This window comes from Prosopis cineraria, unplaced genomic scaffold, assembly GCF_029017545.1.
Source record: "Prosopis cineraria cultivar Desert tree isolate PC_DT_omini unplaced genomic scaffold, ASM2901754v1 PC2, whole genome shotgun sequence".
NCBI lineage: Eukaryota > Viridiplantae > Streptophyta > Magnoliopsida > Fabales > Fabaceae > Prosopis > Prosopis cineraria.
In genome coordinates, this window is record NW_026555333.1 from 12475285 (window position 1) to 12489178 (window position 13894).

At 34.9% G+C, this 13894-nt stretch overlaps 2 protein-coding genes across 2 annotated transcripts; one reads left to right on the forward strand and one right to left on the reverse strand.

Moving 5' to 3' along the window:
* The first annotated feature begins 4876 nt into the window (after positions 1-4876).
* LOC129303872 (probable inactive receptor kinase At2g26730) lies at positions 4877-7175 on the forward strand. Its single transcript, XM_054943428.1, has 2 exons — positions 4877-6354; positions 6462-7175. The coding sequence occupies exons 1-2, from the start codon at positions 5004-5006 to the stop codon at positions 7016-7018; spliced, it is 1908 nt and encodes a 635-aa protein (XP_054799403.1). The 5' UTR covers positions 4877-5003; the 3' UTR covers positions 7019-7175.
* Positions 7176-7577: 402 nt separating this feature from the next.
* On the reverse strand, positions 7578-13298 carry LOC129301817 (autophagy-related protein 18c-like). The gene is given in 6 exon segments (XM_054940419.1): positions 7578-7973; positions 8785-8908; positions 9370-9628; positions 10201-10439; positions 10442-11046; positions 12921-13298. Coding segments are annotated over 5 exon segments (1266 nt in total). The 5' UTR covers positions 10992-11046; positions 12921-13298; the 3' UTR covers positions 7578-7879.
* Positions 13299-13894: the final 596 nt, after the last annotated feature.

The following is a 13894-nucleotide window of genomic DNA, read 5'->3' on the forward strand; positions in this document are numbered from 1 at the left end:
CATTTAAAGTGTTTTAAAATTTCAAAACACTAGGAGTAAGTTCCTAAAGCTTGAATCTCTCTTTTTCTTCTATTTTCTCGAGTTGAAAAGTTAGGGTTTGTTTGAGAAAGATAATTCTTAACCTATAGAGGTTATAGGTTTGAACTCCTTGACTTAAATAAAGTTAATGTGAGTTAATTAAACTAATAAAACCTAGTATTTATGACTTTATAGTGTTGGTGGTTGGGGCAATAAATACTAGGAAATCCCACCATAAATAGAGTAGTTGGTGCAATATGGCTCCATTAGTGGTGATTTAAGGTTTTAATAAAGTTAACGTGAGTTAAAGAAAGCTAAAAAACCTTATGGATACCTTTGTATGGAAAGATATTGAATCTTAGGAGTAAAGAAGTGTTTGAGTTAATAGTAAAAATTATTCAAAAAGGAATATTGATGAATCATATCATGATTGATTGTAGAGTGAACATTTTTGGTGCTATTCAAGTTTCATGAAAGTTTGGGGAGTGTGTAATTGAGGAGTGAAACATTTAACCTCTTAAAGGTTTGAGGTAACCAGGAAAATTCTCTCTTGTGCTCTTATGTGTTAGTTGATTTATTTATACTTACAATTAAAATGTGTGAAATTTCTTAATGCAAGTGTGGCATGAAATGTTACAAATTTATATTAAAGTTTTATGGAGTTCAATGACATGCACTGTAGAGTTCAATGATTATAATTAATTCAAGTACAATGATAGTGAATATGTGAAGTTATATGAATTAATGTTAGTGGAGTTTCATAACTTATTTTATTTGAAGTTCAATGATGTGAATTATGATAGAGTTCAGTTATTATATGTTAAGTGGAGTTTAATGATTATGTGATAGAAGAGCTCAATGGCATAACATATTGTGGAGTCCAATAATACATATTAAATGTAATTATGTGATGAAAATGTGTAATAAGAGTACAATGAGATAATTGTACATGTTTAAGTAGTGAATACTTGCATGCTATGTTATTGCAAATTTATACATTGTAAGATTATGAGAGGCGGGAGTTCGCCTAAGAAGAGGAGTAGAGAATTAAAATTTACATGGTAAGGCTTCAATCAGAACTCGATGTTATTCTATATTTATTATTCACACTGTCCCACTTGTTTAAGGAGGAATTGTCTCACTGGTTCAACGAGAAACTCGAACCTAGCTAATTATCTATTTGTTTAACGAGGAAGCTAGTTTAAGGAGAATGACCCCCCATAGAGTAAGGAATGGGGAAAACCATGACTCACAAGTGAATTAAAAAACCTTGGCTAGGTAACCTTTCACACGTGTTTGGTTAGGGTAGTCTTAATTTATAGACTATCCCAATATGTTATAACCCATAATTTCGTGTCAAGGAAGTAAGGAAGATATAAGAAAAGTATGACCATGCATATAATGATAAAAGGATATATAATTGTCTGTATTATGACTATAGTGATAAAAATAATGATATTAGTATTATATCTATGTGAAAATGTGTTAATAAGTTATTACCTTATGAATACATGCTAATATAAATGAGAATTATGATTAGTGTTTCTTGATCATGCTAAATGAATTGAGAATAATACTTTATTATTTGCATTTAAATTGATTGACATGTATTAATATCAGTTAGATGGATCTTAGTTATTAAGTGGTTGTACTCATCTCATTATCTTTAATATTATATGAACTAGTTCAAGGGAACAAGATAGAGGGAAACAATCTAAGGCATAAAATTAATGTCCTATTAATAGGCCTCCTTTTCTTTTTGAATATTAATGTGTATATTTTTGCATGATATTGCCAACTAGAGATATTTCATGTTGTGTCTTACTTGCATTATATGTGTTTTGTTAAACTATATAGTGTAATTTGGGCCCTAGGGTATGCATGTATTAATTGTGAGACCTAGAGTAGAGCCAAAATACTAATGCAAGTAATAGTTTTGTGTGGCACTTGAATTATGTTGATTAATTTTGAAAATTTAAAATTAGAGCTTCTCCTTCTTTTTTTGAGATTAAGGGGTTGGGTAATGAAAATGTAATTAATAAATATTGTTAGTGATGTAGCGTATTGCATAGGTCCATTTTAGTCTATTGAATATGGTTTGGGTAGTGTTGGTAGCTTTTGACTTATGGTAAGAGTTTTAGACGCTCAAGTTATGTGTAATTGTGAAAAAAAGTGAATTTTAAAATGAGTGTACAACTTTTGACTAACAAATAATTTGAGTGTAAAACTAAAGCCATTAGTTAAGGCTAGAAAAAAAACTCTCTATAGACATTTAGATCGTCTCAATAGGACATCACACAGAAAAATGGAGAGCATCGAAAGTTTGCGCAGTTGCTATCAAATGACCACAAAATCTGCTGTCAAAACCATGCAATGAGCCCCGATGCCTGGCACAGAGGCTCGCAATGCGCGATGCAAGTGTCACAAGCCGCGGCTCATGCCTTTGTTTCTACATTGTCTCATTGTTTTTTAATTTTTAAGCAAATGCCTTGATTCTTTTTGAAATTTTATGCTTCTGCATGTTAAGCAAACTTTGATTTTTCACTTGTGAAAAATTTTTGAAATGTTTTAAAAATATTAAAAACTTGGGATTCCATTTGTGAAATTTGACGAATTTAGTAATTATCATAATGTTTGGAACTTAGAGAGGATTAATAAGGATAATCTTATTTGTCTAACTTGAAGATTTTATAGTAAGGACATGTATCCTTTTGGGAGGATAGGTATACCAGCACTTTCTTTGACTACTTTTTTAGCTGAGGATGTCAACAAGGTTGATCAAATCAAGAACCAACTCTCTCGTTCCAAGCTTAGATCTGGAGTTGGCTGACTTTCATTTGCTGCTACTCTCCTGTTTGTCGTTGTTTTTCCTCGTTCTTTCGTTTGGTTTGCCTTTTGTTTTGTTCCTTTTCTGTACCGCTACTCTCCATTTCGTATTTGTTTTATGAAATATTCTTGTTGATCAATAAAAAAAAAATTATGTTGCTCTTCTATTTTTCTCTAATAACAATCACTTGTGTGCAAGGCACTTTGTATAGCAATACATATAACATTTAATCTCCAAACTATTACATTTATGAACTTTAAAAGGTTGATTGTGAATATTTTGTAAGCACATTAAGATTCCCTGATATGCATCTGTAAACAAATTATTTCAACTTATTGAAAAAAGTCCATTAAATGTATAACCAAATATATTTAGAATATTTAGTAAATAAATTTATATTTATTATATAGCTATTTGAATGAGTCATATTTAAATATTGTTAGGCTAATTTAAAATAGTTCTTTTAAAGATATTTTTTACATTTACACAAACTCAAACTTGAAACTTTATGTCCAAACAGTCATAACCCCTTTCATTACAACTAATGCTTGCTAGTATGCATATTTATTATATAACATGGATAAATATATAAGTTTTATTGATATACACATTTATCCTTTCAGGCCAAAAGGAAAATATATACATTTATTTTTCATTTAATATGAAAAGATAGATGATAGAATCCATAAATGCATATCTTTAGCCAATGCATATTTTTGAAATATTCAATAAAAAAGAAACATGCTATGAAGTCTGACACAACAATAAGTGTGATAGCAAACTGAGATGGATGCTTTCGGCAAAATCAGTGGTATGTAATTCAATCCAAAAACACATTATTCTTTATTGAAGTTCTATACCTGATCCGAATCCAAAGATAGATGATAGATGTTTGTTGCCTGTGGGGTTCAACCATTTATTTTTACATCGTTCTTTTGCCAGAGCAGTTTGGTTTGGATCTGAGTTCAATTTATGGATTGATTCTATGGTTTCCATATCTTTGATCCAATGGCTCACTGATTGGATCTCTGAAATTCATAAAGTCGGGCAGGAATCTTTGGCAATGATTTCATGTCTCCCATTTTTTTTATTATTGATGCTTTATGGTTTGGCAGGAACCAACTAATATTTCATAACAAGCATCTGTTGCCAATGGCTGTGATAGCTCTGGCTCGACGAAATTGTCTGTTTTTCCACTGTCATAGGTTCTCTAAGTCAGGCAACGATACTCACCGATGTTGGCATCCTCTGTTGATGCGATCATCTCTGCTTCTAAATTTACGTTTGGCTGATAGTAACAACATTCTTCAGTGGAAGCTATTCTGTGCAATATTCAAGATGAGAAAGAGGAAGGGCGTTCGGATCGGCCTTCTTTTCCAGAATCAACAGGTGCATCAATGGTCTTGGCAAGCAATACCTCATGGAAGACTGCATATGCTGCTAGAAGCATTTCGTTATGTTCTTCTGTTTATTAAGCATCAACGGTGGATTGCCAATCAAATGTCTTTTCCGCTGATGCTGTTTCTGCAAAATGCTACTACTTATCTTAATTTTGCTTTAGGATAGCAGCAACCTCAATTTAGTTTAACATTGCTGCAAAAGGATGTTTCATCTTTATTGTCTGAATTTTCTATGGGGCATGTAGAGGACCGTTCGTATTTTATATATTTAATTTTCTCTGTAATTAAAAAAAAAAGATCAGAAAATCATATGAAAAAATGAACAGTAAAAATATAAAAGGTTACATCCACACCTAATCTAACAAACAACTGGAATGTCACACATGTCGATAATAGAAGTTGTTTGACCAACATGTTGATCAGCAAGTCATATAATGCCCATATGATTGGAGCTGATGTAAAGCTATCAAGGTAATGACATTTATACTTTAGCTGTATTTATAGCTGCCGGCCCATAATTTTCAAATATTATATCGTCCAGCCACATCAATGGATCCTCGTTGTCCACTACACAACAAAGGATCTCTCATAGTAAAATTAGCCAATCTGACTCATTCTAGTTCCGGCAACAATAACTCTCTCGTCCTTGGAAGACGACTTTGTTAATCAATCCATCACAACATTGAGACTCTGTCTCTTGCTTCACATTCATATCCCAAGAGTTTGGATCAACTCCCATAATCATATCATCGGCTTCAATGGAGCGAATTTCCACGTGGGTAGTCCTCCTTTCATGGATTTTCCTCATTAACGTGACACTTTGTGTGGAGGACGAGGTCAAGAGCTCAATGATAAGCTTCCTTGCGAAACTATCAAGCCAACAGAATATTTCTGCTTTGAATTGGAAGGCAGATTCTGATCCTTGTAAGGACCTCTGGCAAGGTGTAGTCTGCGATTCTCGTAATGCATCAGTACGGAGGCTATTTCTCGACAGGCTGAATTTATCTGGAACTCTTGATGCTGCTATTCTCTGCAATGTTCAACCTCTTGCCGGTTCTTTAATCATTCTTGCTCTTGGTGGAAACGCCATCAGTGGGGTGATATCAGATGAGATTGGAAACTGCAAAAAGCTAACTCGCTTGTACGTTGGGGGAAATCAACTTTCTGGGGAACTTCCTCCTTCACTTGCCTTGCTAAATAATCTGAAAAGGCTTGACATTTCGAATAATAAGTTTTCTGGTCACTTGCCAGGCTTGTCCAGAATCTCAGGGTTGAATGTGCTCCTCGCCCAGAACAATAACCTCAGTGGGGCGATACCCGGGTTTGATTTTTCCAACTTTTATAAGTTCAATGTTTCTTGTAACAACTTTAGTGGCCAAATTCCAGATGTTCATGACCGTTTCTTTGAAGACAGCTTTTTGGGCAATCCTGAACTGTGTGGAAAACCACTGCAAAAAAACTGTCCGCTAATTCATACTCTTGCTGTCAAATCAGTAGAATCAAATGGGTCAAATGAAATGAATGGATCGAATGGATCAAAGGGTCCTTCTAAAGACCAAATCCTAATGTATTCAGGATATGCTGCATTGGTTTTGGTATTTATCCTTTTCGTACTTTATAAACTGTGTACAAGGAACAAAATAGAAAAGGCTGAAGCTGGAGCATCAAATAAGGTAGCAGCAAGTAATGATCATGATGTGTTTGACAAACCTAGTAATGCTTCAAGTGGACAAAAATCAGTCGTAAGCAGATCCGAGATTTCAGTCAATTCTGAAAGTGGGATGGTTTCACAATCACTTGTAGTTCTTGCACAACCAGTGATAAGTGAGTTTAGACTTGAGGACTTGCTGAGAGCCCCAGCAGAACTGCTTGGCAGAGGCAAGCATGGTAGTCTTTATAAGGTGATGCTGGACAACGGCAAGACGGTGGTTGTAAAAAGGATCAAGGACTTGGCTACTTCCAGTCATGACTTCAAGCAAAAAATGGAGATTCTGGGTCAAGTGAAGCACCCTTACTTACTCCCACCACTTGCTTTCTATTGCTCCAATCAAGAGAAGCTTCTGGTCTACGAATTCCAAGAAAATGGAAGCTTATTCAAGCTTCTTCATGGTAAATATCATCATATACTCTATTTGACTTCCACTCAACTTTTTAATTTCATCCCCATGTAAACTTGCACTACACACGAGCTTCATAATATTAGACATGGTTTTCAGGCGAGTCCAGAGGATTTGATTGGACCAGCAGGCTTGGGATTGCAGCAATGATAGCAGAGGGATTGGCTTTCATGCATCAAAAGGTTGGGGAGAAAGGTATTGCACATGGAAACCTGAAATCCTCCAACATTTTGCTGAGCTATAACATGGAAGCACGCATAAGTGAGTATGGTGTGATGAATATGGACGATGAACTGAGCTCATCTTCTGCAAGTCCTCGTCCTACTGGTTCTGGAGCACCAATTGTGTTGAAGGCAGATGTGTATGGATTTGGGGTGATACTTCTTGAGCTACTTACAGGGAAGTGTGTGAAGAACGATGGGATTGACTTGGCGGAGTGGGTCCAATCTGTTGTGAGGGAAGAATGGACAGGCGAGGTGTTTGACAAGGCACTGATATCAGAGTATGCCAGTGAAGAGAGGCTGGTGAATCTGCTTCGAGTGGCTATCAAATGTGTTCATCGTTCACCAGAAGCTAGGCCAAGTATGAATCAGGTGGCTCTCATGGTTAACACTGTCAAAGAGGAAGAAGAGAAATCATTGATCTATGAGGTGTGATTTAGCTGGGGCCATATGCTTAGTATTGACTCATATAAATCTGGCCACTGCAGAGTATACTTTTAAGTGGAATTTCATTACATATCGTGATAATATTCTTGACAATTTCTTTCCTTCCAATCATGTATGTAGAACATTTGCATGGTTTTATGAATAACTAGTGATGTGAAGCATTCTATTTGATATTAGATTGTTTTTGCTGTATCACTTTTTGTTGATGCGTTACAATTAAATAGTATTATAAAAAAGTTAATTTTATAATGAAGTTTACGAAAATTTATTTATTTGTTAAAATATTAGAAATGTCAAATAATTTTTATTTAATATTTAATGCGAAATCAAGATTTTGATCATACATGTGGAAAAGGACTAAGGCCCCAAGGACTAATCAATTCGTATAATTTTGTTCAAACAATCCACTGAAATTTTCCAGTGAGATACTTACAATTAGCAACAAATATTCAACCTCTGATTTATCTATGACATTGTCACTAGCTCTTAATATTCCTTTCTCCTTTTTAATTATATTCAAATTTCCCCAAAACGTACACCATATACAGAAAAAAAAAATCCTCAAATACTCAAAGATTATTCAACGTGGAAAGCCATCACATTTAGTTATTTACAGAGACTTGTTGCCTTGCATAGGACCGATGTACACTTCATATTTACATAAAAATAAGAGGCCATGCCTGCCTGATGACTAAGAAGAAATTCTTATTCTTTGGCACAACAGTGTTGGCATGTGAAATCATAGTACTCGGGATTAGGATTTGATTTAATTGTCAACCATTAAGTATATTCTCCAGCATATTGTACCTAATAATTTGTGACTGATGATGATGTTGTACAATTAAAAGTTCATGTTGGCCTACTTTCAGATTTTAAAAACCGAACATACTCCTGCTGCAACATCTCCCCGCCATGCACTGGATCAAAGCTGCACCTGTAAAAACTGATGCCATTGGAAAGAGATGGCACCATGTGAGAATGAGGGCAATAATGAGACATATGATGTCCTTACAAGAGATATTAAAAGAGAAAGAAGTAGAATATCAATATGCAGAAAAGAAAGAGAAAAAGCATATACAGTTATACACCACTTTAGCCTTGTACCATTGCAAGCATTAACTTTGCAAGCAAGAAAATACCCCAGTAAACTTTCACACTTCAAAGAGCACATTATATGTGGCAGCAAGAGTGTGAAACGCCATCATTCTTGACCAAAACAGGACTGATGCTTTAAACGACTAAGTTTGAAAGTTTATAAGGTGATTTGGACCTTCACAGTTGCGAGATATTTTTCAATGACTTGGAATTAAAGGAGTGCGGAGCATTGCATTTTAGAATGTTCCTTTGTGGCTAATTGAAAAGGCTACAACATACAAACAAACTACACAGAAAGGGGAAGCGGTTACACAAATGTAGTTGATATCTTATACCTCCAATAATTGTATGAAGTATGAAATATATAGTTTAAAATTTTCTGCCTCTAACATTAGCCCTTATTTTCATATGGGCATGAGGGCTTAGATATACATTTACCTCAACTTTATAGGAAATCAGTATATCAATAGATAATATATATTCCATAACAAGCCACACTGTTCATTAATCATTAATAATGCAGTTCATTTCTCAAATTTTATGTAATGCACAGAAAAAACGTGTCCTATTCTTAAAAAATTAAGACCCCCCCCCCCCGGTGATGGGGGGGGGGGACCCAAATGAAACTCAAAGTGCACAATACAGTAACATAGACATACCTCCCGTCCAAGCCAACAATTAGGGCAGTGTTCCGAGATCCAAATGCCACAATAAATCGTGTGTTCTCTGGCAAGCGGTACCGGGCAAATGACCATTCTGAGCTAAAATATTTTGGTAAGACCCCTACCATGTAGTCAAAGAGATCAAGTCATTAGAAAAACCACAACGACCAAATGTTTGCCAAGGCATTTTGCAATTTCGTAGCTAAGAGAAAATAATACAAAGACGAGCTGGACAAGCTGGTTGCAAGAAAGAGGAAAATCCTCACTGCTGGGGGGAAATTTATAAGCATTAGTTCTGTTAGAGGTAGGGATAACAATGGCTTCAGATGACTTGATTTGAAAAGAAAGATATATTGAGGAGATAACCCCTCATCAAAGGGTTTTGGGGAGCCTTTTAGACAGCTGGTTAGATCCGAGAAAATCATTAATGATGCTATCATGTTTTTGAAATTTCCAAAAGTCTACAGGTCAACAAATGAACATCCTAGACAACACATAAACTTAACAAAATTCTTTAAATCTTGAAATTTATTAATAACAAGGCTTAGCAAGTAATCGTATGATTAAGTAAATCTCTTTTACCTCTCATGAAAGACAATGATGAATTGGGGTTGGAACCAGTATTGGGAGAAAGCAATGAATCTAAAGAGGTTGAAGAATTATGATGAAGCAGCGCATGGCTCTGGGGAGTGGTTGGAGGAGGCAATGTCTCCTCCCCAACAACTCTGACTCTCAGGCTGAATATATGAATGGTGCCTTTGTCACTTGATGCTGCCAACCACTGGACATTTGAAGATAAAGCAATACTATAGATTTCAGCTCTATCTACCCCTCTTCTTACCTGCACAGAAGATTTTTGCATGGAAAATTAAAGAAAATTCATGGTCGTAGAACAAACTAAGTTTATTAAAGAAAAAGCTACTAGTTTTTTTAGGCTCAATCCATGATCCTTGAGAAGTAGAAGCCTTCTGTCTTTACAAAAAAGACGTCAAAAGCACAACCATAAGAGTTGTAGGAAAATCATAAAAAGCTGCATGACAACTATTTAAGGAATATTCAACATGAAATTTGTGTTCTATAAATGTAGAAGATATTGTTGCAATAATGCCCCTTTTATAGCAAAAAAAAAAAAAAAACTGGAAACTTAACCTTGCAAGGTTTTTAAACAACTTGAAGGAAAAACAATTATTTGAAGTTTGTTTGCATACAGCAAAACAATTATCAGAAAATCTTGCAAAAAGTATAGATCGCATAAAGGAAAATTTTTACAAAAAATGTAATTTCCCATCCAACCCATCTTATTCAAGAAAATACAAAACCCAAATTGGTGAAATTCCACAAAAAATTGACACAATTAAGTTAGAGGCAACAATGATCATCCCAATAATTAAAATACATGGTCCAGTAACCTACTTCCTGCAACCGACTGCCATCCATGGTGTTGAAGATTCTAATTAAAGTGCCCTTTGCACTAGCAGTCGCAAGAAGGAGCCCATCCATTGTCAAAGTAAAGCATGCAATTTGAGAATCATGAGCATTGATTACTTTCATCATGTTCAGACCGAAGTGTTCAACCCGGACTTGTCCACTGTGAACACCAGGACAAGCCAAAACAAACGTATTTGGATGGTAAGAAAGACAGCACAATCCCTAGGATTAGCCAAAGTCTCAATCTGTTGAAGAAGCTTCAAATCCATGAAGTTATAAACATAGATCTTGTGCTCAAGAACTACTACAATTCGATCGCGTCTTAATTTCACTGCACGAACCTCAGACCTAAATGTAAATTCACCAATGCACCTGCTCTGATGATCATCCCAAATCATAACTTTGTTAGGAGGGTAACATGGATTAGTTACAGCACCAACAAGTGCTAGAATGTTGCACCGGAACAGCATCTCTACAATTTTAAAACCACCTCTCAAGTCACGTCTAAAAGTCTCCTTGAAAGGCACACAATTATAAATTCGAAAGCCATGGCTAGTGCCGGCAGAAAAGCAACCATAGTCCTGATTCCAAGACACAGATAGCAACTCTGTTTCATCTTTTGAATTACTATTTGCATTTTGCTGAGGAAAATCAGCAGATGGCCCAGCATTGAGGGATTCAAAGTTGCCCATCCATGAAGTTGGACTAATTCCCTGAGGTGTTGAAACAGATGAGTTTGAATGAGAAGAGGGAGTAGCCGTGAGCCCTTGCTGCATTAGATAGCTATGGATAGCCAAAACTATAGAAATTTGAGTGCGCCCAGGTTAATTTCTGTCAGAACCAACAAGACATTTTACTCATATTGCATAAAAGAATTAGTAATCAGAAAGCTGATGAAGAATATGAGAAGGACGGATCAAAAGCAGCAAATACCAATTGACCAGTCAAGGCGAAGTGGCAAACAATTTGGGCAGGCGGTCAAGATTCAACTTCTCATCATTAATCGTTTAGTATTAAATGTGACATATTCATATTCCTAGTTGCTACATTTCTGCTTAAATTCAAAAGTAGATGATCTCTCACAATTCACTCAAACTGTAGAAGACAGTATGTGTAGCAAGGTAAAATAGTCATTCAGAAGCCATGGTAAGCAGGATCCTAAAATCTTCAAGTTTTCTTTTAAATGTCTAGGAGCAGCATATCTAAAATGAGATGTTGTTTAAATCAAGTTCTCTATATTTTATCTGATAGTTAAAGTTACTGAAAATTCTCCAGAAAGGGCTGTGCCTGTGTCCTCTATTGCTGCCATGTGTATCTAAATTCATGCAGAAGATTGAGATTCACCATTTTCACCAGGTCAGATTGCTTTGAAGTGAATGAACAAATGGCAGGTGTTTACATGCCATGATGATGAGCTCCAAATTTGGAAAAGCAAGAGAAATTTTAGACAAATGATAAATGATCCTTATGGACAACAACTAACTGTAAGGTGATTGGTTGGACAACACAAACGAAATATGAATGCCACATGAAAGGGGGAAAAACAGAGGTTCTAGGCATGGCTAAGAGGAAAATTCACAATGAACAGAAGAACAAATAATAAATATCAGATCTAAAGGCAGAATTAAAGCCTGGAAATTATATATGACACAAAATGTCAGGAGTCTATCTATCAGGCAGCCAAATCTAGCGTTGAACCTTGACACGTTTCTTCAACCTGGCAGAATTAGTAATTCATATTCCTGGAAAATGTTCAGTTCCAAACAATAACTTTGGTAACAAGAACCATATGCCTTGTTCTTACTCCTGCAACTCTGTCCTGTTAAAAACTCATTTCCTAAGTTGTACCATTTACTGTAGATTCCAGTTTATTTCAGCTTGATGAACACCACAATTGTAACTTTCGAGCAGCACAATCAGAGACTAATCGCTCAAGTCATTACTCAAACTTAAATTGACAAGCCAAAAATTCCAAATTTACCTTTCTAGGAAATTGTGTCTATGATATCCAAAACCAACTGAATCATTTAAGTGATACAAAAAAAAAAAAAAAATTGAAGAATAATTTGCTGCACCCAAAGTTCCGTGGTCAACGTCCTCCATATAATGTATCAATGGAAACGAACTTGTTATGAAGAAGACCAAAATGGTTATTTCAATCATAAAGTAGACTTTATTCTTGACACGTGTTTAGCATTTGCGACATGGCTAGAGCTCACGGAGTAGTTATTTTAACATGAAAGTGATATACCGATTAAAAGAGTGCCTGTCAACAAAAGGAACAATATGTGCAAGTTGGTTGTGCCCACAACTAAGCGTGGAAATAGTAACGGGCAAAATGATATTGTCATTATTTTTTTCAAGGTGAAAGGGTATCGGAGTTGAAGATAACACCCAGAGCAACTCTTAACAAGTAGCAAATTCTCCCTCCTCTCAGCAACGGATTAATTTATCGCGCCAGCATCAATAATTACCACCAAAAGTTTCCAGAACAAAAATACAAACTTCCAATATTAACGACAGGGTCTGAGAAGACTAGTGAAATATAAAACAAAAGAATTTATTTTGCCCGAGAAGATTGAACAGAGAGCCCAGAAGAAGGAATATTCACTTTTTAGGTGTAGTATAAGAAAATGACCATCATAAAAATCAATGAAAAACAAAAGTCAGGCAGAAAACTTCATGAATAGAACACAATGACAAACCTTTACGAATCGTCTTTGACCTTTTGCAGCGACGAAGTACTTATGAGCGCAACGGCTTTTTCGAGGGAAACAATAAGATCCGACTCCACCAGAACCTTAAAGAATTGTTCAAGACTAGTGTAAAGAAAAAAAATTAGAAAATTGGAGGCGCAAAACCCAGAAAGAGATTCCAAGATCAGAAAAAGAACGCGACTCAGAAGTGTAAAGCAAAACAGTCCTGTGAAAATGAGGCAAAAATTGCTTATCTATGTTAAAAACAATTCAATCAAGAATTTTTCATTAGACTCGCCAAGGTGGTTGAAGAGACAGAGAATGATGCTGAAAAGTGAAAACTTATCAGAAAGGAGAACGGTGAGGAAGGCCAATAGGCAAAAATACGAAGTGGTCGGCCACCGACTAAATTGTTAAATTCTAGATCCACAACTTATTGACTCCTAATAATTTGATCATATATGTTTGGGAAAATAATTTCAAGATTTATGTATTTAATTTTATATATTTAATATAAGTTTATTTAATTAAATTATAATAAGTAAATTTTAATGCATTAATAACATTCATAATAAGAGTTTTTTATAAAATAAATAATCTATACAATATTTATATATCTTAATTTAATTAAAAATAAGTACATTAAGTATTTAAGTTTTTTTTTATAAATGCTTATACATTTTTTTTTTCACTTTAAATTGGTGATCTGATTTCTTGAGTTTGTGTAATTTTTCCGCTTTGGCCATCGATTGAAAAAATGATGGGAATAAAATTAGCAAGACTCGGAAAGACGCTTGGATTTGCAGCATGACTTAAAAAAAAAAAATGACACTTAATATTAAAAAAATTATTTCATTCCAACAAAATCTCAATGAATTTCAAAATGTAAAAAAAAATTCCTTAAATTCTTAATTTAAGGGATTTTTTTACAAATTTGTAACCTATATTTAAAATTTTGCATCTTTTATTTTGATTTCCAACTC

What these genes read in the sequence shown, in the direction of transcription:
- LOC129303872 (XM_054943428.1), top strand. Translation starts at nt 5,004, where the DNA reads ATGGAGCGAATTTCCACGTGGGTAGTCCTCCTTTCATGGATTTTCCTC. An exon ending in CTTATTCAAGCTTCTTCATG is followed by an intron (nt 6,355 to 6,461) that starts GTAAATATCATC and finishes CATGGTTTTCAG; the next exon opens with GCGAGTCCAGAGGATTTGAT.